Below are 23,134 nucleotides of genomic sequence, written 5' to 3'. Positions count from 1 at the left end.
TCTCGAAGAAGTAGAGACGAGAGGTCGACTTCGACACTTACTAGTGGTTCAATGATGTTATCTCAATAATATAGTAAATCAGTGATTTTTATAAACATGATTGTAATTTTATGGAATGAAGCAAGTAAGAAATTCTTTCTTTTATAGAAAATTTCCAAATTCCTTTTCATCGTTTAGACAAATATTCTCAAACCGGGAAGAGGCAATAACAATTTCAATAAGTTTCAAGGCAAGAAATACAAGCATGCGCAAATCATGCCAAGGTAGTACGGCCCGATCCAACAATATTTAAATTGTGCACTGCCAAAGGGTTGAATTGTGCGAACCATACATGCAACTATTTAATCTACCGAGGCGTTCGGCCCATTCCAGAATTTAAACACGCACAGACAGTCAATCAAGAAGTCATCAGGAAACAATTATCCAAAGAAAACCACTTCCCTTTTAACAATATAGAAAAATGAAGTTTAATTATTTTTAGAAATCCATTTACCAATTTAATAGGATTTAAGCAATTTAAATGTCAATAAGATTACAAATATTCCAAGTATAGCATGCTTTTGGGTCCTAGACTACCCGGACTTAAACATAATAGTAGCTACGCACGAAATATCGTCACCTCGTGCGTACATAGCCCCCAAAAATAGGAGCACCTAACCAATTATTTCACCTATGGAGACAATTCCCTCTTATAAGGTTAGAAAGGAGACTCACCTCGCTCCGAAGATCCATAACCAGCATTTCCACGCCCTTCCGAAGACCCAAATCGATGCTAAATGCTCCAAAGCTAGCCAATAATTATGCAAATCCATTAATATATGCTCAATTACTCATTACAATCCAATTTATAGCAATTCTAACCCGATCGAAAAGTTGACAAAATTGCCCTCGGGCCCACTTGTCCGGATTCCGAAATTTTTTGAAGATAAAGTTTACTCATAACCTCACGAACCAAATATATAATTTATTCTCAATTTCATGCCAAAAATCGTGGTCGAATTCCAAAAATATCAATTTTCTAGGTTTCCCTCTAACCCCAAGTTTCTACAAATTTCATGCTCAATTCCGTACATAATCAATGTATTTAACTCAAGATAGGTGGGATAGCTTACCTTATCGTTTGATGATGAAAATCCCCTCTTGAAACCCTCCAAGAATCGCCCAAGCCAAGAAAATATGAGAGAAAATGGCCAAATCCCGATTTTTAAAACACTCACTGCCTCCAACCCTTTCCGCACCTGCGGTCTCTTGACCGCTTCTGTGGTTCCGCAGGTGCGGACCAAACGCCGCTTTTGCGGTCCAAGGCTCCCAGCCTATTCTGCTTCTATGTCTTCTCCTCCACAGATGCGGTCTCGCATCTGCGGCGAAATGGCCACATCTGCGGTCCTATCTCTCCCCCACAAATTTCGCATCTGCGACCATAGGGCCGCTTCTGCGGCTTCACACCTGCGACCCTAGTCTCGCATATGCGGTTACACCAGTAACCGGCAACTTTAGCCTTTTCCAAAATTCCATTTTCGATCCTTTGACCACCCGGAATCCACCTGAGGCCCCCGGGACCCCAACCAATCATACCAACCAGTCCCAAAACACATTACGGACTTGCTCGAGGCCTAAAATCACATCAAACAATGCTAAAACCACGAATTGACCTCTAATCCAAGCTTTTTGAACTTTAGAATTTCAAACTTCTACTTTCGATGTTTAAACATATCAAATCATGTCCAATTGACCTTAAATTTTGCACACAAGTCATATTTGTCATTACAGACCTATTCCATCTTCCGAAATCGGAATCCGACCCCGATATCAAAAAGTCCGCTTACGGTCAAACTTCTCAAAAACCTTCAAGTTTCTATCTTTAGCCAAATGACTCCAAAATGGCCCGCGGACCTCCGAATTCACTTCTGATCGCGCTCCCAACACCAGAATCATCATACGGAGATATTCCCAAACTCGGAATCCCAAACGGACATTGATAACACTAAAATGCACTTCAACCCAAACTTATGAAATTCCTTCAAAATGCTAACTTCCACAATAGGCGCCATAATGTTCCTGGGTTTTTCAAAACTCGATCCGAACATACGCCCAAGTCCGAAATCATCATACGAACCTGTTGGAACCTTCGAATCCCGATTCCGAGGTCGTTTACTCGAAAATCCAATCTTAGCTAATTCTTTCAATTTAAAGCTTCCGAAATGAGAATTCTCTTTCCAAATCAACTCCGAACTTCCCGAAATTCAATTCCGACCATGCGTACAAGTCATAATACCTGAAGTGAAGCTGCTCATGGTCTCAAACTGCTGAATGATGCAATAGAGCTCAAAATGACCGATCGGGTCGTTACATTCTCTCTCACTTAAATATACGTTCGTCCTCGAACGTGTTAAGCACTGCATTGGAGTTTCCCAAAATCACTGTTTAACACCATGTGCACCTATCCGTGCTACCACAACTCAGTTGAGCACATTAACTCGATCAATTCTGAAGATATTCCCTTTTATTCAAGCAAATAAGCTTAGAGCCCAATTCCAACATCTGAAATTCTCTGCCAGGCCTACTTCTAATATATGAACACCGTATCAATCACTACACGAGGTACAAGAACATGACTGTATGCCTTTGCTGAATTATCACCATGCATCACATTATTCACAGGACCATAATAACATTCTCTAATCATAATAACCAGCATTCCCCGAATCTGATGCTCACAACGCACCTCAAGATATATATAAGTCTTGTTCCAACTCTCGCAATACCGCCACGACAGAAGAGATGTGTAGAAATTCATAACCAACTGCCAAGTCAACAAATCATTGAGGCTACACTACTGACAAGAACATTACTTCATTCTGAACCAAATAATGCCCTTTGCTCTTTAATATACTTCATACAATCCGATTGCACTGATCCCAGATCCAATAACCTTGTCTCACCTAGTACGAACTGCTCAGGCAACAAGCCACCCTTGACATGACCAAAAGTCTCGTATGCTGACATAATGTGCCAATAGGCTACAAACTTGAACATGATACATAGGAAACCGAACTCTGGAATGGACTACTCAACTCACACTGCGAATATGGACTTTCCTCAAAAAATAGAAAACAAGACACACAAAAATTAGAATACAAAAAACTGTACTCAACATCATACTGTTGCGGTGTGCAACCCGATCCAAACAACATACCTACAGAGGTGTGCCACCCGATCCACACATAAAATTCACATAAAGAGATACACATCGAGCTAAATTGCTCATTACAATAAAATACCGAATATTGGTCCCAAGCACTCTAAGTGCATAATACCATCCCTGAGGGTACATATAGCGTCATAAGCTAACAAACTCAAGCACAACTGAAGTGCGATATATGTTTTGAAGCTAAAGAGCCATCCTGCTCACATATTACCATCACTACGCAGAACCTCAATACATAAGAAAACTCTCGAGCCGTTCACAACTCACACGGCACAATATAGCATTACATGAAATAGCCGATGACGAAATAACACCCCACATCTGAATACTCCTCCATAAGGAGCGCTATGCTAAAATGAACACATTCGGCCTGATATAAGGCCCATATTCACATTTAAATACCATCCACAGACCTTAAGCTGATTCTGATCGCATTGAACTAGGTTAATAACCTTTCAAAGGTCCATAATAACTCCCTTTTTTCTCATAACACACAAGAACAACCATCTTAACCGGAGTAATCCTTCACAGTCCACAACCCAATAGACCGAGTGCCCTCTAGGAATCAATTCTCAATTTAACGTCATTACCACAATCTTCATACTTGGTTTAACTATTCAATAAATCAAGTGACTATATGCCACACTTATACAACCTTCCCGTAGGGCACGCTACCACAACGCTTCCGTATCAGATAACAGGTTTGTACATCCAAACCACCGGTCGCACTAACGCTGAAAAGCGATCAAGAATCCTTAACCAAGATGCAAAGCCTTTTTCACAAAGCACCAATCCCAGGTGACGCTGAGGACAATACCAACTTACTTTAAATATCGAAACTCCCTTCCTGCTCATTCGAGCCCATGACATCCTTGTCAACACCGAACTACAACCTTGATCCCTACTTCAATTTTCACACCACTTACTACACCCATCATGCCAATATGCGATAGAACACGATTTACATCATAACTCTGGAACCACTAATAGGTTAACACTTCATCATATAAAACTTTTTGCTTAACTCACTTCAGGAGAACCATAGCAACACATAGGTGAATTCCCATAACCGTGGAATATGCAAATCTTCAAGTAGTTGTCTAAGCCACCCTAGCCCTTCCGGGATCCGCCTATACATAACAGGCCATAACGGTGGAATACTTCTAAATAATATCAATTACGGTGGCAGACAAGCCTCACACGTACCGCCACAAATCATTTGCATAACTTGATCACGCTGAAGGAACTGATCACTACCACCAATATGCCAATTCAACTATGGCTAATCAATTTGTCTTCTTCTAATTTATCCTTGATTGCCTTATAAATAACAATAACTACATTCAACACATAACACACTCCATCCACACTCATCCCGAGTGACCTTGAATCACGAGACCACGTTGTCTCCAATTCCGCGAATTATTTCACACCTCCCAAATGTTACACTACATGTCAAAACATGATAGAACATTCTGTTCCTTTTCTCATAAGCTTGCTACAAAAGCTTGATTCTTAACCATACCTATAGGCTAGAAATCATTAGGCACCACACTTTACCCCTTTGAATCCACTAGGACTGTTGTTGAGAGTTACCCGCTCTGACTTGGCCCCGAATATAATTAACTCCATGAATATTCTAGCACATGAATACCCTCTCGATGAAGCACCCAGCAGAATCACTTCCCTTGAAACCCGCATCTATACAAGGCATAAATCCCAACTCCTTTCCCAAGTTTGAACATGAGCCAATAAGGCCAACCATAGCACACCTTTAACAATCCCTTTGCTCAATTTACCACTTATATTCTTTTCCCGTAGCTGAAATAGCCCATCAATATGCTAATAACCAGAAACCTCGCAAGTAGTTAACCATGCAACCCAATCATAGGCGGTGGGACTCTCCCACTTAACTTGAAGCTACTATAATATAACTTTGGAATTCACCAGGATTCTTTATCTCTTATTGATATAACCTTGTGCAATCAACCGTCAAAATTCTCGGAATCTTTCTGTAAAACCCCTTTTTATACTCTGAATCATCAACCACATCCGCATGACCGATCTCTTTGTTGCATAACCCATAGAATTCTTTGCAGAAGCCTCGCCACCCACACGACCGCTAACCTGCTCACAGGGAATAACCTACCTTTGGAAATCACTTCCCGACATCTTCCAACGTTGTTGCACGGGGTACAATCACTAAGACATCAATAACCCATCCTGAGTACGGGCTCACTCTCTAGCTGCGTAAGTCCCTTCACCTCTCGTGGACATCAATTAATTGAGCGGCAACATCTTTCCAATACAAAGCTAGGTTGTATCCTTCTTCATTTCAAGCAGCTCTTTTCCGTTATATCAAATCTCCTGCCGCATAATAGTCCACACTTCAAATTAATCCGTAGGCCCTAATCACCAATCACTAAAATTTCCAAATCACTCCAAACTCTCCTTAAGGTGTGTAGTCATCCTACCACCAGACCCATATGCAACTCCGCCACTCTCCCACTTTGGCGAAACTCACCCCTTTAGTCGACTACTCGACCATTCGCTTCTTATAACTGGCCTTATAGAAATTTTAACCACCGCCTGACACTCCCCACATATCCTTTTCTCATCCTCTGCTGCTCAATTTTTGCCTTAAATAAAATCTATCTTCGCAACACTTGAACCCTCAAATTGCTACTAACCTTAATCTTTTCCGAAGAAAATCTTTCTCGAGCCGTCAACATTAGAAACACCGACTCAATCCTGAACCACCGCACCCCACGATATCCAACAGTCGTTTCTCCAATATTATTTCACAATATCCTACCCCAAAGGCGCATTGCAGAAGATCATAACACCGGCGAACTTAACACATACAATCGAGGATGACAAAACTACATCGCAGATAAAAAATCCACCACGCTCGAAATTACCAAGTTTCGTTACTCCATCACCCCAAATCTGGAGGTCAATTGTTTTTCCTCTGCCGGAAGTAAAATTTCATATCTATGAATCGTGCACTGAGTAAATTTCCTTTCAACTCATTCACCGCCCCAACACATAGGCAAGTCTCCTACCATCAGTTCAATACTGTGCGATAACCAATCGCGAGCATCATAGCAACCTTTGCATATCCTCCAAGCTCTTAGAAGCACAACTATCGAGCTGAAATAATAGAAAAATCCTTCCGCAAAGTGACGACAATAGCTCACCCAACTATACCAAGAGAAACATCCCGCACCACATCTGTAATACCAGTACAATTCTTCAATTCTCGATTTATAACAAGCGGTTCGCATCGCGTAAGATTGAGTAAGAAGGAAATAAGGGCATAAGCCTCAAGGAATCAAGTCGCACGATGAGGAAATCAAGAAGGGAAGTGCTCCTAATAGCCATGTAGCCTCTCGAAGATAAGTACAGACGTCTCCGTATAGATTCGCAAGACTCTACTAGACTCGCTCATGACTCGTGAGACCTAAGGGAACCTACTGCTCTGATACCATATTGTCACGACCCAAAATCCACTAAGGGTCGTGATGGCGCCGGACACCACTGTCAGGAAAGCCAACTAGAGATGCACGTGCCTGTGCAACAAAAATGCACAGTAAGTGTAGTATGAGTATGAAAACAATGTGTACCCAATGAGTATCCCGTCTAATCTCGAAGAAGTAGAGACGAGAGGTCGACTTCGACACTTACTAGTGGTTCAATGATGTTATCTCAATAATATAGTAAATTGGTGATTTTTATAAACATGATTATAATTCAATGGAATGAAGCAAGTAAGAAATTCTTTCTTTTATAGAAAATTTCCAAATTCCTTTTCATTGTTTAGACAAATATTCTCAAACCGGGAAGAGGCAATAACAACTTCAATAAGTTTCAAGGCAAGAAATACAAGCATGCGCAAATCATGCCGAGGTAGTACGGCCCGATCCAACAATATTTAAATTGTGCACTGCCAAAGAGTTGAATTGTGCGAACCATACATGCAGCTATTTAATCTACTGAGGTGTTTGGCCCGTTCCAGAATTTAAACACGCACAGACAGTCAATCAAGAAGTCATCAGGAAACAATTATCCAAAGAAAACCACTTCCCTTTTAACAATTTAGAAAAATGAAGTTTAATTATTTTTAGAAATCCATTTACCAATTCGATAGGATTTAAGCAATTTAAATGTCAATAAAATTATAAATATTCCAAGTATAGCATGTTTTTGGGTCCTAGACTACCAGGACTTAAACATAATAGTAGCTACGCACGGACTCTCGTCACCTCGTGCGTACATAGCCCCCACAAATAGGAGCACCTAACCAATTATTTTACCTACAGGGACAATTTCCTCTTGCAAGGTTAGAAAGGAGACTCACCTCGCTCCGAAGATCCATAACCAGCATTTCCACGCCCATCCGAAAACCTGAATCGATGCTAAATGCTCCAAAGCTAGCCAATAATTATGCAAATCCATTAATATATGCTCAATTACTCATTACAATCCAATTTATAGCAATTCCTAACCCCAATCGAAAAGTTGACAAAATTGCCCTCGGGCCCACATGCCCGAATTCCGAAATATTTTGAAGATAAAATTTACCCATAACCTCACGAACCCAAATATATAATTTATCTCAATTTCATGCCCAAAATCGTGGTCAAATTCCAAGAATATCAATTTTCTAGGTTTTCCCTCTAACCCCAAGTTTCTACAAATTTCATGCTCAACTCCGTACATAATCAATGTATTTAACTCAATATAGGTGGGGATACCTTACCTTATCGTTTGATGATGAAAATCCCCTCTTAAAACCCTCCAAGAATCGCCCAATCCAAGAAAATATGAGAGAAAATGGTCAAATCCCGATTTTTAAAACACTGACTGCCTCCAGCTCTTTCCGTACCTGCGGTCTCTTGACCGCTTCTGCGGTTCCGTAGGTGCAGACCAAACGTCGCTTCTGCGGTCCAGGGCTCCCAGCTTATTCCGCTTCTGCGTCCTCTCCTCCGCAGATGCGGTCATAGCTCTCCCCCACAAATTTTGCATCTGCGACCATAGGACCGCTTCTGTGGCTCCGCACCTGCGGCCCTAGTCTCGCAGGTGCGGTTATACCAGCAACCAACAACTTCAGCCTTTTCCAAAATTCCATTTTCGATCAGCTAACCACCTGGAATCCACCCGAGGCCCCCGGGACCCCGACCAATCATACCAACCAGTCCCAAAACACATTACAGACTTGCTCGAGGCCTCAAACCATATCAAACAACGCTAAAACCATGAATCGACCTCCAATCCAAGCTTTATGAACTTTAGAATTTCAAACTTCTAGTTTTGATGTTTAAACCTATCAAATCACGTCCTATTGACCTTAAATTTTGCACACAAGTCATATTTGTCATTACGGACCTACTCCAACTTCCAGAATTGGAATCCAACCCCGATATCAAAAAGTCCGCTTACGGTCAAACTTCTCAAAAACCTTCAAGTTTCTATCTTTAGCCAAATGACTCCAAAATGGCCCACGGACCTCCAAATTCACTTCCGGTCGTGCTCTCAACACCAGAATCACCATATAGAGCTATTCCTAGACTCGGAATCCCAAACAGACATTGATAACACTGAAATGCACTTCAATCCAAACTTATGAAGTCCCTTCAAAATGCTAACTTCCACAATATGCGCCAAAACGTTCCCGGGTCTTCCAGAACCCGATCCAGACATACGCCCAAGTACAAAATCATCATACGAACCTGTTGGAACCTTCGAATTCCGATTCCGAGGTTGTTTACTCGAAAATCCAATCTTAGCTAATTCTTTCAACTTAAAGCTTTTGAAATTAGAATTCTCTTTCCAAATCAACTCCAAACTTATCGAAATTCAATTCTGACCACGCGTACAAGTCATAATACCTGAAGTGAAGCTGCCCATGACCTCAAACTCCTGAACGATATGCTAGAGCGCAAAACGACCGGTCGGGTCTTTACAGTTTTCCACTGAAGTTAAAATTATTCGTTCAGATAATGCTTTGGAATTAGGATCAGGATCTATTCTTTCAAAAAAAATCTTCTAATGGAATCCTTCATCAAACCTCTTGTGTTGCTACACCACAACAAAATGGAGTAGTTTAGCGAAAACACAAACATCTACTAGAAACATGCAGGGCTTTATTATTTCAATCTAATCTCCCCACCATGTATTACGGTGATTGCTTGTTAACTGCTACTTTTCTAATAAATCGATTTCCTTCTAGAGTGCTTAACTTCAAAACACCTTTTGAAATTCTTTTTGGAAAAGTTCCATCTTATGATTTTCTAAAAACTTTTGGTTGTCTATGTTATGCCTCTACTTTACCTCATCACAAAGCCAAACTTGAGCCTCAATCAATAAAATGTGTCTTTCTAGGATATCCTTTTGGAAAGAAAGGCTACAAATTGTTGGATTTTCACTCTAAGAACATTTTTATTTCACGAAATGTAGTTTTTTATGAGGAAATATTCCCTTTCTTCTCTCCTTCATCTGAACCAACCATTTTTCCTAAAGAATTTGCTATTATTCAATACTCAAAGCACCCCTCTCAAGCTAATATCCAATTTTCTTCAATTTCAGATTCTGGTCCAACAGTCTCACCTAGCATATCTGCTAACTCATCTCCTATTTCCAGAATCATTTCCTCTCCATCTTCTATTCCACTTCAACCTGAACTAAGGAGGTCTACTAGAGAACACAATCCACCATCGTATCTGGCAGATTATGTATGCAATGTTGTGCACTTGACTGATCTAACTAATTTTTGTCTTGCAGCACCAATCTCAACTACTACTATGAATTTCTCAGATCTCTCTCCTACAAACCTGTCACTTCTTAACTCTATCTCTCACATAATAGAACCTATAAGTTTCTCCCTGGCAGTTTTACATCCTAGTTGGCAGGAGGCAATGGCAAAAGAACTTCAAGCATTGGAAACCAATCAAACCTGGGATGTGGTTGAACTACCGAGAGGCAAGAAACCTTTACCTTGTAAATGGGTCTATAAGGTTAAATATAGATATGATGGAAGCATTGAAAGGTTCAAAGCTCGACGAGTTATCCGCGGGGACATATAAAGGGAAGGAATAGACTGCACTGAGACCTTTAGTCCAGTGGTAAAAATGACCACTGTTAGATGCATTTTAGCTGTTGCAGTTAAAAGGAATTGGAAATTATTTTAATTAGATGTCAATAATGCCTTTATTCACGGTGATCTACAGGAAGAAGTGTACATGTGATTCCCCCCGGGATTGCCTTCACCCTCTAATAATCATGTTTGCAGGTTAAAAAAGTCCTTATACGACCTCAAACATGCTTCCCGACAATAGTACGCACGACTCACTGGTGCACTCAATTTCAAAGGATATTCTCACTCTCTTAACGACTATTCTTTATTTTTTAAGAAGAAAGATACTGGAATTTCTATTGTTGTTGTTTATGTCGATGACATAATTCTCACAGGTGATGACCCTTCAGAACTTTCTAATCTAAAAGACTTCCTCGATTGAGAATTCAAAATTAAAGATCTTGGAGAAGATAATTATTTTCTAGGAATGGAAATACTATGAGAACAACATGGACTGATTATCAGTCAAAGAAAGTTCACCTTGGAGCTTCTTTCTAAGTTTGGTGTTCTTGATTCACAACCAGCCTCCTCTCAACTAGATCCTAGCTGTAAGCTTCGAGTGGATGTTGGCGAACCTCTTAAAGACCCAACCATCTACAGGCGACTATTAGGAAAGCTCAATTTTTTAACTCATACTCGCCCTGACCTCTCCTTCGCAGTTCAACATCTGAGCCAATATATGCAAAGCCCCTGTCAACCTCATTTTACTGTCGGATTAGACATTCTCCGTTATCTGTTGTCTTTGACACACTTGGGCTTTTTATGAATTCAGCCCCTTCTTTTCAATTAACAGCTTTTTGCGACCCCGATTGGGGGTCTTGTTTGGACTCTCGTTGCTCAGTCAGTGGCTTTTATATCAACCTTGGTGGATCCCCTATTTCATGGAAATCAAAGAAACAATCTTCCATCTCATTTTCCTCTGTCGAAGCTGAATACGGATCTATGAAGAAGGTCGTTTTAGAACTAACATGGCTTGTTCGCCTTTTCACGGATATCTCGTTCTTACCCACCTTGTCGGTCTCTCTTCATTTAGATAGCCAGGCGGTTATTCACATAGCAAAAAACCTTGTTTTCCACGAGCGCACAAAGCACGTGGAAATTGATTGTCACTTCGTCCGTCAACAGTTCCTCGCCGGACTGATCTCCTTATCATTTGTTCCGTCAAAATCGCAGCTCGCCGACATCCTTACAAAGCCACTTTCGGTTCCTCTTCACAAGGCAATCGTCTCCAAGTTGGGGTTGTTTTCTCACCCCTCCAACTTGAGGGGGGGTGTTGGACCAGAATCTGAAATCTTGGCCCCTAAATCAAAAGCTGGTCGACATAAGAAGGCACAGTCGAAGAAGACGAAGAAAGAAAGAAAGAGATAAGAAATGTATCAAATGACTTAGAAAGCAGAAGACCAACATATTATAATTTAGGTATATCAGGCTCCATAAGCTTTGGGCCAATAGTATCAATTGGCCCAACACACAACTCAAAAGCCCAAAATACAAGCTAAGGTCTGGCCCTTTTGTTTAAAGATTCAGTCTACTTCTTTAATGTAGTACAATGGATACATCTGGAAGGCATACTTAACCCTTTCAGATTTAAGAATCCAAATGCAATGTATAGTTGTACATATCATAGTGCAAATATGAATAGGATAGCAATTAAGAATTAGACACTTGTATTTTTGTATAGCTGTAAATTGTACCTGGTTTATTCCTAAATTACTGTATAAAATAGGCATTATGTACAACATATCATTCATTCAATAAAAGAGAAGAATTCTCCTAAATTTCTACAAATACAGGTAGGTTTCAAATGTCCGCGTAGAGCATGGTAGGTTTTAGGTAGTTGTGTTGAGCACGAGTAGGTTACAAATAACCGTGCTAAGCATGGCTTCGATGTAGTTGTGCAGAGTATGGCTAGGTTCTAAGTGGTTATACTGAGCATGACTAGGTTCCAAGTAACTGTACTGAGCACGGGTAAGTTCCAAGTGACCATTGTGAGCATGGGTAGGTTCTAATTGGTTGTGCTGAGCATTGGTAGGTTCCAAGTGGTCATGCAAAGCGTATCCAAGTTCCAAGTGGTCGTGTTGAGCACTTAGAGGTTGTGAATGACTGTTAGATTATGAGAAAGAAGATTGAAAAATGAAAAAGAGGAGAAATCGAAATTGTATTCTTCCGTCTGTTATGCCATCGTTCAATACAAGGCTATATAGTGCTCACCACTAACTAAATGACATGAACGTGATAGGTTCCAAGTACTAAGCAAGGGTAAGTTCTGTGTGGCCATATATATTCATTCATGCTATATATGCACGGGCCCCGGAAGTATTACTAATTAGCCATTAAAACATAAAAACTATATTATCAGCACATTGTGACCTTTTCAGCATTTAATTTCCTCATCAAAGCTTAGGTAAACGCCAATTTTCAGCTAACTTTACATTAAATTTTTGCTCTGCATAAAGTGGCTCACACATTTAATACCGACATCCATCCATTAGCTCTTAATGCCCTGTTTCATGATTTTATGTCTGCTTTTGCAAATGACAGCTTGAAACTTATAGTCAGTATTTCAAAGATACAGTTATAGACGGACAACTTTGGGATAAAGTGAGAGTTCTAGCTATGTGATATTAGGAGATCATGAGAATTGAGATCAAACAACAACCTCTTGTAAAAATGCAACTCATACTTTATAGTAAACCAATATGATCCGGCTCTTTCTTTCTAAGAACCTATGCATATATAGCAGGAACTTAATGCATCTGCCGCAAGGGGCAGATTTAGGGGGGCGGAAGGAGGTTCACCCCAACCCCTTCGCTACATATAAGGGAAAATTCGTCTTGTGCCTATTTTATTTTAAATCCCTTTAACACAGTTCAAAAGCATAACTCCGTGGTCAATGTGGTTCAAAAACTTTCAAAGATCGTTAATTCAATTCCCACTGACCATGGTCTCTTTTAACTTTGTCTTTTGAACCCCTTAACCGAATTCCTACGTCCGCCACCGTTTGCTGCTATTTTTAATGCCTACATGGCTAAATTACATTGTCAATTGTCACCATCAGGGGCCGAAGCTAAATATCCTAAAGGGTGGTCAATCGACCACCCTTCCTCGGAAAATTACACTGCGTATATAGGTAAAATATTAGGTTTTAGAGGTATAAAACATATATTGAATACTCTTTGCCGGGGAATTTTTTTCACTTCTTTCAAATTTGAACATCCTTGAGGAAATTCGTGGTTTCGCCACTGGTCACCAATTATAACAGGAGGATAAAAACAGAGTTGCATTCGTGCCAACGAACTGAATGATGATCAAACATACATCTATACATGCCAAAAATAAAATTAAAAAAAATGAAAGAGCGGACATGATCAGAAGATTTCTGCATATAAGACAGCCACTTTATCAAAGAAGGAACTTCAATCTCTTTGCTGTATTTTATATATAAATATATCATGATCTGTAACTTACAAGACTATGTATCTCTCTATATATCTTTACAAAATCGTCGTTATAACTCAGTGGTTGTTCTTCCCATGATTTCACGTTTACATGGATATGTTAAGGTCAATACGAGGTTTTTTCATGCTAATTACAGATGATATTGGAACAATTGTATCGCATCGCGGACATCTTGGATTGGTCTTTGATATCAGCACGTAAAGGAGACAACTTGGACAACCAGCAGCAAATGATGAATTCGCGAACGAAGTCATGTCATGCTCAGTAATATTATCTGTATCCTTGATTGATGATATTGAGGAATTTGAAGTAGGAGATGATGTGATGGACATGAGTACAACTGATTCTGATACGGAGCGCTTCCTCTTTAATGATTCCTTCTCTGCCCTTTCTAAAGCAAATTTTACTTTTTCAAGGGTGCACACGCTATTATTATAACCCGATGATGATGATGATGGCGATGATGATGACGATATCAGTTTTAGATCTAACTTAGTGTCCTCAAAAAGACTGAGTGGTAAGTTTGAAGCTGGAGGGGAATTGAGATCTTGAAAATTTCCAACTGTTTGATATTTTGGTTGCTTATTCATTGATGAGAAATAATTCGAAGAATTTCTCCGTTGTAGATACACTTTTCCTGACTGTTGCAAATTAATTCAACATATCAACATTATTATTCATAATCCAACCAACCATATAAATAAAACTATAAAATTAAATGATTGATTACTGCAAATATTTTTGTTATTTTTTCATACTTAATAAATGCTTGTAAATATCTCGAGCAAATTCCATCACTAATTACTACAAATATTTACTGAAGGGGTGCGTATGCAAAAGGAACATAGAAGAGATTATACACGTTGACTCCATGAAAAAGAAAAGGAAAAGATAATCAAGACTTAACACAACCCCATCATTCAACTATATATATAGTACAACTTTATCAAAATATTATTCAAACTTCACGCAGTTTGACTCTAAGTGAAACGGTGAAAAAATACCTTCAAGTCGAGGTGCTTTTCCCAGCCAGAAGGAACCTGCAAGTCAAGGTCCAACTCTTTAGAATCAAGGATTGAACATCCACCGAGCAAGTCCCGAGTGATCAGGGCCGTTGATTTTCCACCACCCCTTGAGGATGAAGATGAAGATGATGATTCATTCATGTCATGATTATCACCTTTGTTCATTATCCTAACCAGAGTGCTGACTTCTGCTGCCATATCTTAACCAAAGAAAAATATTTTTTTTTTAAATAATAATATTGTAAGTATGTAGAAGGACAGAAAAGAGAAGGGACTTGAAAGAATATTGAAACTGAGATACAGAAAGAAACAGAGACAAAAAGAAGAGTTGGGAAAATGGCTAATAAATAAACGGGAAGAAGAAAGTAAATGGAGTCTGTTATGCATAAAAGGAATAATAATGAGTTTATAATAGTAACAATCATAATGGGGTGGGAGTGAATTTAATTATAGCATCTGTTTGACCACAGATTTTGGGTACGTTTTTCAAAAAAAAAAGAAATTTCAGAAAACACCGTTTGTTCATGCATGATCAGTTTTTAAATTTTTTATTTTATTTTTTTGGTGAAAGTTTTTTCTTGCACTCACAGAACTTAAGTTTTTTTTTTAGATAAAATGCATGTCGAATCACAACTTTAACTTTTAAAAATTATTTTTCAAACCAAGTAACTTCAAAAAAAAAATCAAATTTCAATTAAATATATGTCCAACCGCTAGCATACTAATTTGGTATATTTTATAGGCGAAATGGTTTCCTGGCCACTTAAATTTGTAGAGTTTTTGAAAGCCGATACATGAACTTTGAATTTTCCCATTTGAATACCTATACTTGAGATAATGTCTATTAATAAACACATCTCACCGTTGACTATGTTTATGTGACAATATTATAGTTGATGTGGCCAATTGCGTGTTAATCATAGGTATTAAGCGCGTGACTATGATAAATAATTTTAAAAAAAAATATTAATTTAAAAAAATAGAAAAAATCATCGGGTAAGATTTAGAGAAAAGTCATCCCTCCATTTATCTTCGCCCCACCCCCTCCATTTAACTTCTTGCTTTCCCGTCTTTTGTCTTTTATTCTTAACTAAAGCCATAACCAAAATTTTAATAAATCAAACTCAAAAGCTCCATATTCAACCCACATATCGGACTATTCTTTAATTTTTAACCATCAATCACACTCAAAAATTTCATATTAGAGAAAAGTCAATATCCATTATCATAAAATAAATTCATCGAATCAAGGAAGATGGAAGAGATCGGTACAAATTTTTGGAATAAGAATGGGTAATAAGAAATTGAAAAGCAACATTGTTCGTTGTTTTTCAACATCTTTTTGATTTGTTGAATTTTTTGCTGATTTGAAAATAACAGCGTAATACATCTTTTTGATTTGTTGAAAAGCAACTGCAATATTTCATAAAGGCAAGTACGTGTATAATGGTGGAAGCTCGGGAGGTGGTTTTATGGCTTTCTCTTGCGCGATGAATTACACACACGTACTATCTCTTTAGAAGATCTGCAACAACTGGGAAGGAGGAAGTAGTTATTGGGGTACAAGGGTTATATGGAGAAACAATTAATTGGACAAAAAAAAAAAAAAAAAAAGTGGGACCTTAAACATAAAGGTGGCCACAAATGTGAATGAATAGAAGATGTGGCTATATAAAATATTAAATTAAATCCATGTCAGCAGCGATTGAACAATACGCACCATGACAAGTGTTTATTAGTAGACATTTTCTCAAGGTGTTCAAATGAAAAGTTCGTATATCAATTTAAAAAATTGGATTCATATTTGATATATTACTATGAGTTGAATGAAGGGAGAGGGGGGGCCGTCAGTAATGGCGGCATTAAAAGCTAATAATGGCACTACTACGCAGTTGTAATTTATTCCATGCACATTTTTCCATTACTATTCCTAGACCTTTTAGCTCCTTTACGTAGGCTCCATTTAATGTTCATTTGGAGTAGTAATTACTACAACTACTAGTACTACGTACTACTATTATTTTCCTTTCGAAGTTACAACATATTAATATATCACCCATTAGTTTTGGATAAAAACTTGTATTTGTATAAAATTATAAAGAGATATCATGGTTAAGTAATAATTTTGGATGAAAATATATACTTCTTCTGTTTCAATTTAGATGACACACTTCCTTTATTAATCTATTCCAAAAAGAATGACATATTTCTACAATTAAAAATAATTCAACTTTAAATTCTTCATTTTATCCTTAATGAGAAGATTTTATAACCACACAAATGTCAGAACCCACAAAATTTTTACTCCCTCCGGTCCACAATAAGTGATCAATTTGCTTTTTTATTTTGGTCCAAAATAAGTGTCCATTTATATAATCAACAAAAAATTCAATTTATTTTTACAAAATTACCCTTATGTACATATCCCTAAAAAGTTTTCTTTACATATCCCTAAAAAGTTTTTTTACTCCTCACATTAAATATTTAATTAAGGGTAGTTTAGTCATACTAGGTATTTTTGTATAAAATTAGTATTTTCTTAATGGGCATGTCAAAAGTAAATTGGTCACTCATTGTGGACCGGAGGGAGTCTTAAGCTTTTTAAGACCACAAATTTCAATTTTTTTTCTTAAACTCTGTGCATCAAGTCAAACTGTCTCGTCTAGAGTGAAACGGAGGGAGTAATACTTATTAATTAACTATAGTTATAACATTATATGTGAAAACACATATCATGTATTCATTAATTGGTGAAAACATTAGCTAGCAGAATGTTTTACCAAATGCGACAACTAACCTCTGGTGTTGGGTCTACGTGTGCCAACCCCAAATAGGAAACTACTATCACTTGGGCCTAAGCTCCTGATCCCGGCATGATCGATGTTGAGCAGAAGTGAGGTTAAAACAGGCAATAATACATCCCCTTTACTTGGTAAGGCTTGAAAGGCTAGACAATTTATTTTTCTTTCCTATTCAATATTTTCAATCTAAGCCGGATGAGACTAAGCAGCTACCGACCACTCCGACTGCAATTATATATTGTATCGAGATTACAATAATGCAACATTATGTAATGCAACTTCCTAAAGTTATGATTCCTCCAAAAGGTTTCAATAATAATCAGATGTAGTTTGAATATGCCTTCAATCATCTTTATTTGACTTTTGTTTCCTCGAGCGTGGGCTTTAATAGGGGGTGAACTTTTGACATTATTGTTCTACAACTAATTCCCATGTTACGTTTCCTTTTTCCTTTGCTTGATTTGTTGCATTAATACGTACGTACTGCTTCTTTAAGCACGGCGCAGATATTGCTGCACAATCACTAAGAGGGTGTTTGGCTAAGCTTCTAAGCTGGTTAAACTGGCTTATAAATATTTTTTGACTTATTTATGCGTTTGGTAAAATTAAAAGTGCTTATAAGCCAAAAATAAGTCAAAAGTCATAAAATACTTCTTTTTAAAACAAAACTCTTCGTATACCCAATTCTTCAGCTGCTTATTATTAATTTCAACATTTTTATCCAAATACGTAACTACTTATTTTTTAAATCAATTTCAACACTTAAAAGTGTTTTTCAGCACCCAATGTTTATCAGCTACTCTAAAGTCAAGCCAAACGGCTCTAAGTCAGCCCAATTATTGTGTCAATCACTAAGATAAGATGTATACTTGAATTCCATCTACGTACGAAACTTCCAAACTGCCGTTGAAAAGAATGACACTAACATTTAGAATCCAATAAATGAACAATACAATAAAGAATCTCTCTATAGTTATTACTTATTTTAAAGAGATAAATCATAATTTAATTAAATAACCTTTATTATTAATATTAGATAATAAATTTATTATTAGATGAGTCAAAAACGACATTTAAGATGTATCGTCATTTATCATGAATTATGATTGGATACCCAAAGGGGTCATTTCATAGGTAGGATAAGGGATAATAATCCTGAAATTATATGCGAAATTATTCTATCGTGCGTTTGGTTGAATTTTTGAATCTGGAATTAGCAATTTCGGACTAAGTAATCGCATAATTGGATATTATTCTATTCCACATTAAGGGTTGAGGTAATAATCCTCGGATTAAATAAACTAAAATAACATAAATGCCCTTCTCCAAGGCTCTTCCTCCAAAGTCTTTTAAACATTTAAAATCAAAAATAAAAGTCTATCCAACTTATATAGGATAATACACCAAAAACATATTCATATTATACCCTGTATATCCTTTTTTTTTGTCCAATAAACCAAACATCTACCAATAAAAATATATTTACAAAATAATCCTATTATTATTTAGCGTATTATAATTCCATCATTATAATTTTGAGATAATTTATTTCCCCGCCAATCGACCCCAACAAGTTAAAGAAAAACTCATAAAGTCGAGCAAGAGAGTTAGGGGTTGTTTTGTACAATGGTGGAATATCTTATGGGAATAGTTATCCGATCTTCTATATAAGATAACTAATCCCACAATTTTAGTGTAAAAGATCCTCGGATTTGCTAATACCTTAAATCAAACATAGGATATAATTAATCTCAAATTTTATCTCGAATTATTATCCTTATCTCATGTACCAAGCGACCCATTAGGATTTCGATTGTTCAAAATTGCAGTGACTGGGAAAAGAGTGAAATATGTGTACATTTTGGCAGGGGAATGAGGGTAAAGGCAGAACTTTAAATCTTTTTTGTGTGTGGATATGGATTAACATGAATACATGACCAGGTGAGGAATTAACTTCACCTCACTTTTGCTGTCTCAATTAATTAAGAAATTTAATGCTAGGTAGAGCTTAAGACATGAATGAGGTCTAGGGAGAAATTCAAAAATAGCTAGGTTTACAAGTGATCGTTCAAAAATAGCTCAGTTTCAAAAGTAATCGAAATTTAGCCATTTTTTATGTAAAAATAAATCTGAACGAAAACACCGTTTAAAATTCGGAAAAATACTCCAACATAATATACTAGAATTCCAGTATAATATACCGGTCCAGCATAATATACCGGAGTTTGGAGCACCGGTGCTCCAGTCTCCAGTATATTATACTAGAGCCAGCAAAATATACCGGTCTAGCATAATATGTTGGAAGTTTATACACAGGTGCATCGAACTCTAGTATATTATGTTGGATTGATCTCTATTGCAACAAAATAATAGTTCTTTTTTATTAATTTGGTAAACGTCGGAACGTTGGTATTAACTTCACCTCACTTTTGCTCTCTCAATTAATTAAGAAATTAAATGCTATGTAGAGCTTAAGACATGAATAAGGTGTACTGTGCCTAATTTCCCTCTGGCTCAAGGCTCAAGATAAAATGAGTACTTAGACTTTTAAGATTCGCATTTAATGGCTTTCAATATCTGCATTAATGATTCAAAATTAAATTAACTTCCCAGAATGAGCCCATTTCCCACTACTATGAAGAGTGAAGAATAGTTATAACTCTTTGAATGCTACATTTAATGTTACCTAGTGAAGGGATTTGAATTTTCTAGTGTACAAAAGAAAAAGAAAAAAAAGGAACAAGTGAAGGAAGTTGAAACCTCTCCCACTCTTTCCCCACTTTGTGATTGAATATAGGTCGAATATACGCCCTTAAAGTTGTCCTTACTTTTTATTTAAATATTTTATTTTAAGTCTGTTTCATTTGAACACTTTAGCTACGTCTTTACTATATCATTTAAACACAAAATGCTGACATGACTAGCCGAGTGCTTTTCACATTTTTCAAGCTCATGAAAATGGTTCGAAAAACAAACTTTTCATACTTGTCCAAAAACCAATAGCTTTTGTCGGAAAACTTTTCAACGACTGTTTCTTTTAAATTTTTAAATCTTTCACACCATTATTATCTCCTCCTCCAAATCTGAGTACAGTATCACTATCGCCATCTTTAAATTCGGCTACCACCATAAATTTTTTATTTTTTTTTTCGTTTTTAAGATCCCATAAATAAAAAACCTTTACATCTAAAAGTTTTATGGGTAGTCCAAATGGATTGCAGGTGGATTTTGTCGGTACAAATTATTTCGGCGAGGCAATGTGTGATGGTGTACGAGATTAGCAACCCAACACCCAAAAGATTGTTCCAATTGCAGGAATAATTTGTGAATACTACAAGGTCGTTTTTGTTTGATTGGTCATTAAAAAAATGTAATTTTGATTCTTCTGAGGTTGTGATAGAATTTGTTCTCATGTGATACTTCTTGAGCCCACTATGGCGACATTTTCGCTTGAAGATTCGACGGCGGCAGGTGGTTGTCCCCTCTTTGCCATGTCCATGATTTCTACATTTAGTAAAACCAACAATCCTTACATCTGTAAAAAAAGGGCTATTATGCTCTTTCTTTTTCTGCTTCTGCTGTTACAACAGCTGATTTATGCAAATAAATCAGCCGATTTTCGTCACCAAAAAAATAGTATCCAGTCAATTTGGTTCGGGACTCTATATTAACAGCCAAAACTCTCAGTAGTTTTTAACTCAGAGAAGAAGAAGCGGGAAAAAGAAAGACAAAAATTTTGGAGCAGAAGACAAAGCTGGAAAAGAAATAGTCGGAAATTGATTTTCCGACGAGGAGTGGGGAAGATGACGATGGGTGGGGTGGGGTTCTCATTTTTACATTCATTTAGTTTTTCAATTTTTTAAAAGTTAAATCCACGTGTTCTCGTCTTATTAGTCACTGTGGTATGTGAATTACACGCGCCTTTTATGTTCTGCTGCCTACGAATTTTGTGTCTTAATGATATATTAAAGGCCTGGTTAAAGTGTTTAAATGAAACTGACTTAAAATAGAGTGTTTAAGTGAAAAGTAAGAACAACTTTAAGGGGCTGGCGACGTGTGTATATATATCCTAGAAAATTCTCTTGTACCTATCTTTTGTGTTATTATATATTTTACTGATTTTTTTTACCTATCTCATGTGTTATCATATAATTTTACCATAAAATATCTAATAGAGTTGGCATTATATAATTATTCCCACTGTTCACTTATTTACAGAAATAGAACAAATTCGCAAATCATCAGACCTGTTTTCAAGATTAAAAAAAATAAAAAATAAAAAGAATTATTGTGTCTTTCTAATGATGAGACTACATAAAAAATATTCACCTAATTTATTACTTACTGTCGATTTGTTCATTCATTGTTGAGCCTTAAAACAAAATGGAAAGTAAAAAATACGATTCATGTTAAAGCTGTTTGGTTTTTATTTTGAAAGCTGCAACTATGATTCACTGTAATACGATTCATGTTAAGTTTGTAAGGAGAATACCAGTGGTTTGGTTTTCACGAAATTACACCAATGACCTTGAAAATAGATCGTCTTGATTTTTTGACTCCCGTTTGCCCGATAGGTAAAGCTTAAGGTCAATAATTAAAAGTATTGCCCATGGAACGAACGAGGGGTAATACTTGTTGAACTTGAAGTTCTGCTCGTAGGACAAACGGTTAAAAAAAAAATCAAAATCACCCACTTTAAAGGCCATTCTTGCAAATCACCCCTTGGTTGCAATATAGAAAACCAGACCAAATGAAACAAGATGAAACCCCACATGTAGACCCAATTTGCCTTTCTAATCCAATTTAAGGGGTAAAAATTTGAGAATTTTTCATAAAATACTATCTTTTAGGTGTAATTAGCCATTTATAGGTATCTTTTGCTATATTACGGATTATAGATATCGTTTATGTGGTTATAAGATATATTTGATGTATTTAAGCTATTGTATTCATTAATACAACAGCAAAAATAGGCGTGAATTTTGGAATTCCAGTTAAGCTTGAGATGTATTCAGATGTATTCACGCGTCCTTATCGTGAATACAGTAACGTATTTCGCGTAAAATATGGAAGGTTGAACCTGTTTAAAACGGAAAAGAAATCAATTCACCTGATATTATCCTAATTTAACTCAATTAACACAAACTATTGCCCGTAAATCTGTATTCTTCCATTCACGATTCAACAAGAAAAATATCGAAAACCAGAGCAACATTTAAATTTTCAATTCTCCCTTTTTTCTGTACCCCGTTCTCTTTTCAACCACGAAACAGTGCGATTGATACAATTGTATACAGAATACGGTATAATTCCATTATACATATGGCAACTTTAACAGTGTTGTTGCGGCATTCTGGTAAGTAGAACATTGAGAGCAATTACGTCGATTATTCAATTGAGGGAATACTGATAAAGGAGTATGCGTCGTATAATGACTTGGTTGCGTCAATCTCTAATTAACTGGGCATAGATTTGTGCTCAAAGTCCATTAAAATTCAATATAAAG

At 37.0% G+C, this 23,134-nt stretch overlaps 1 protein-coding gene across 1 annotated transcript; it reads right to left on the bottom strand.

Moving 5' to 3' along the window:
* Window positions 1-13,741: 13,741 nt before the first annotated feature.
* LOC107765052 (uncharacterized) lies at window positions 13,742-15,235 on the bottom strand. The gene is made up of 2 exons (XM_016583646.2): window positions 14,807-15,235; window positions 13,742-14,443 (listed from the first exon to the last, which is right to left on the bottom strand). The coding sequence occupies exons 1-2, from the start codon at window positions 15,023-15,025 to the stop codon at window positions 13,889-13,891; spliced, it is 774 nt and encodes a 257-aa protein (XP_016439132.1). The 5' UTR covers window positions 15,026-15,235; the 3' UTR covers window positions 13,742-13,888.
* Between the last annotated feature and the right edge of the window lie 7,899 nt (window positions 15,236-23,134).

This window comes from Nicotiana tabacum, chromosome 1, assembly GCF_000715075.1.
Source record: "Nicotiana tabacum cultivar K326 chromosome 1, ASM71507v2, whole genome shotgun sequence".
In the NCBI taxonomy this organism is placed as follows: domain Eukaryota; kingdom Viridiplantae; phylum Streptophyta; class Magnoliopsida; order Solanales; family Solanaceae; genus Nicotiana; species Nicotiana tabacum.
Note: the sequence above shows the minus strand (reverse complement) of the source record. Positions and strands in the feature narration are given on the sequence as shown.

What these genes read in the sequence shown, in the direction of transcription:
- LOC107765052 (XM_016583646.2), bottom strand. Translation starts at nt 15,025, where the DNA reads ATGGCAGCAGAAGTCAGCACTCTGGTTAGGATAATGAACAAAGGTGAT. An exon ending in AAAAGCACCTCGACTTGAAG is followed by an intron (nt 14,444 to 14,806) that starts GTATTTTTTCAC and finishes AATTTGCAACAG; the next exon opens with TCAGGAAAAGTGTATCTACA.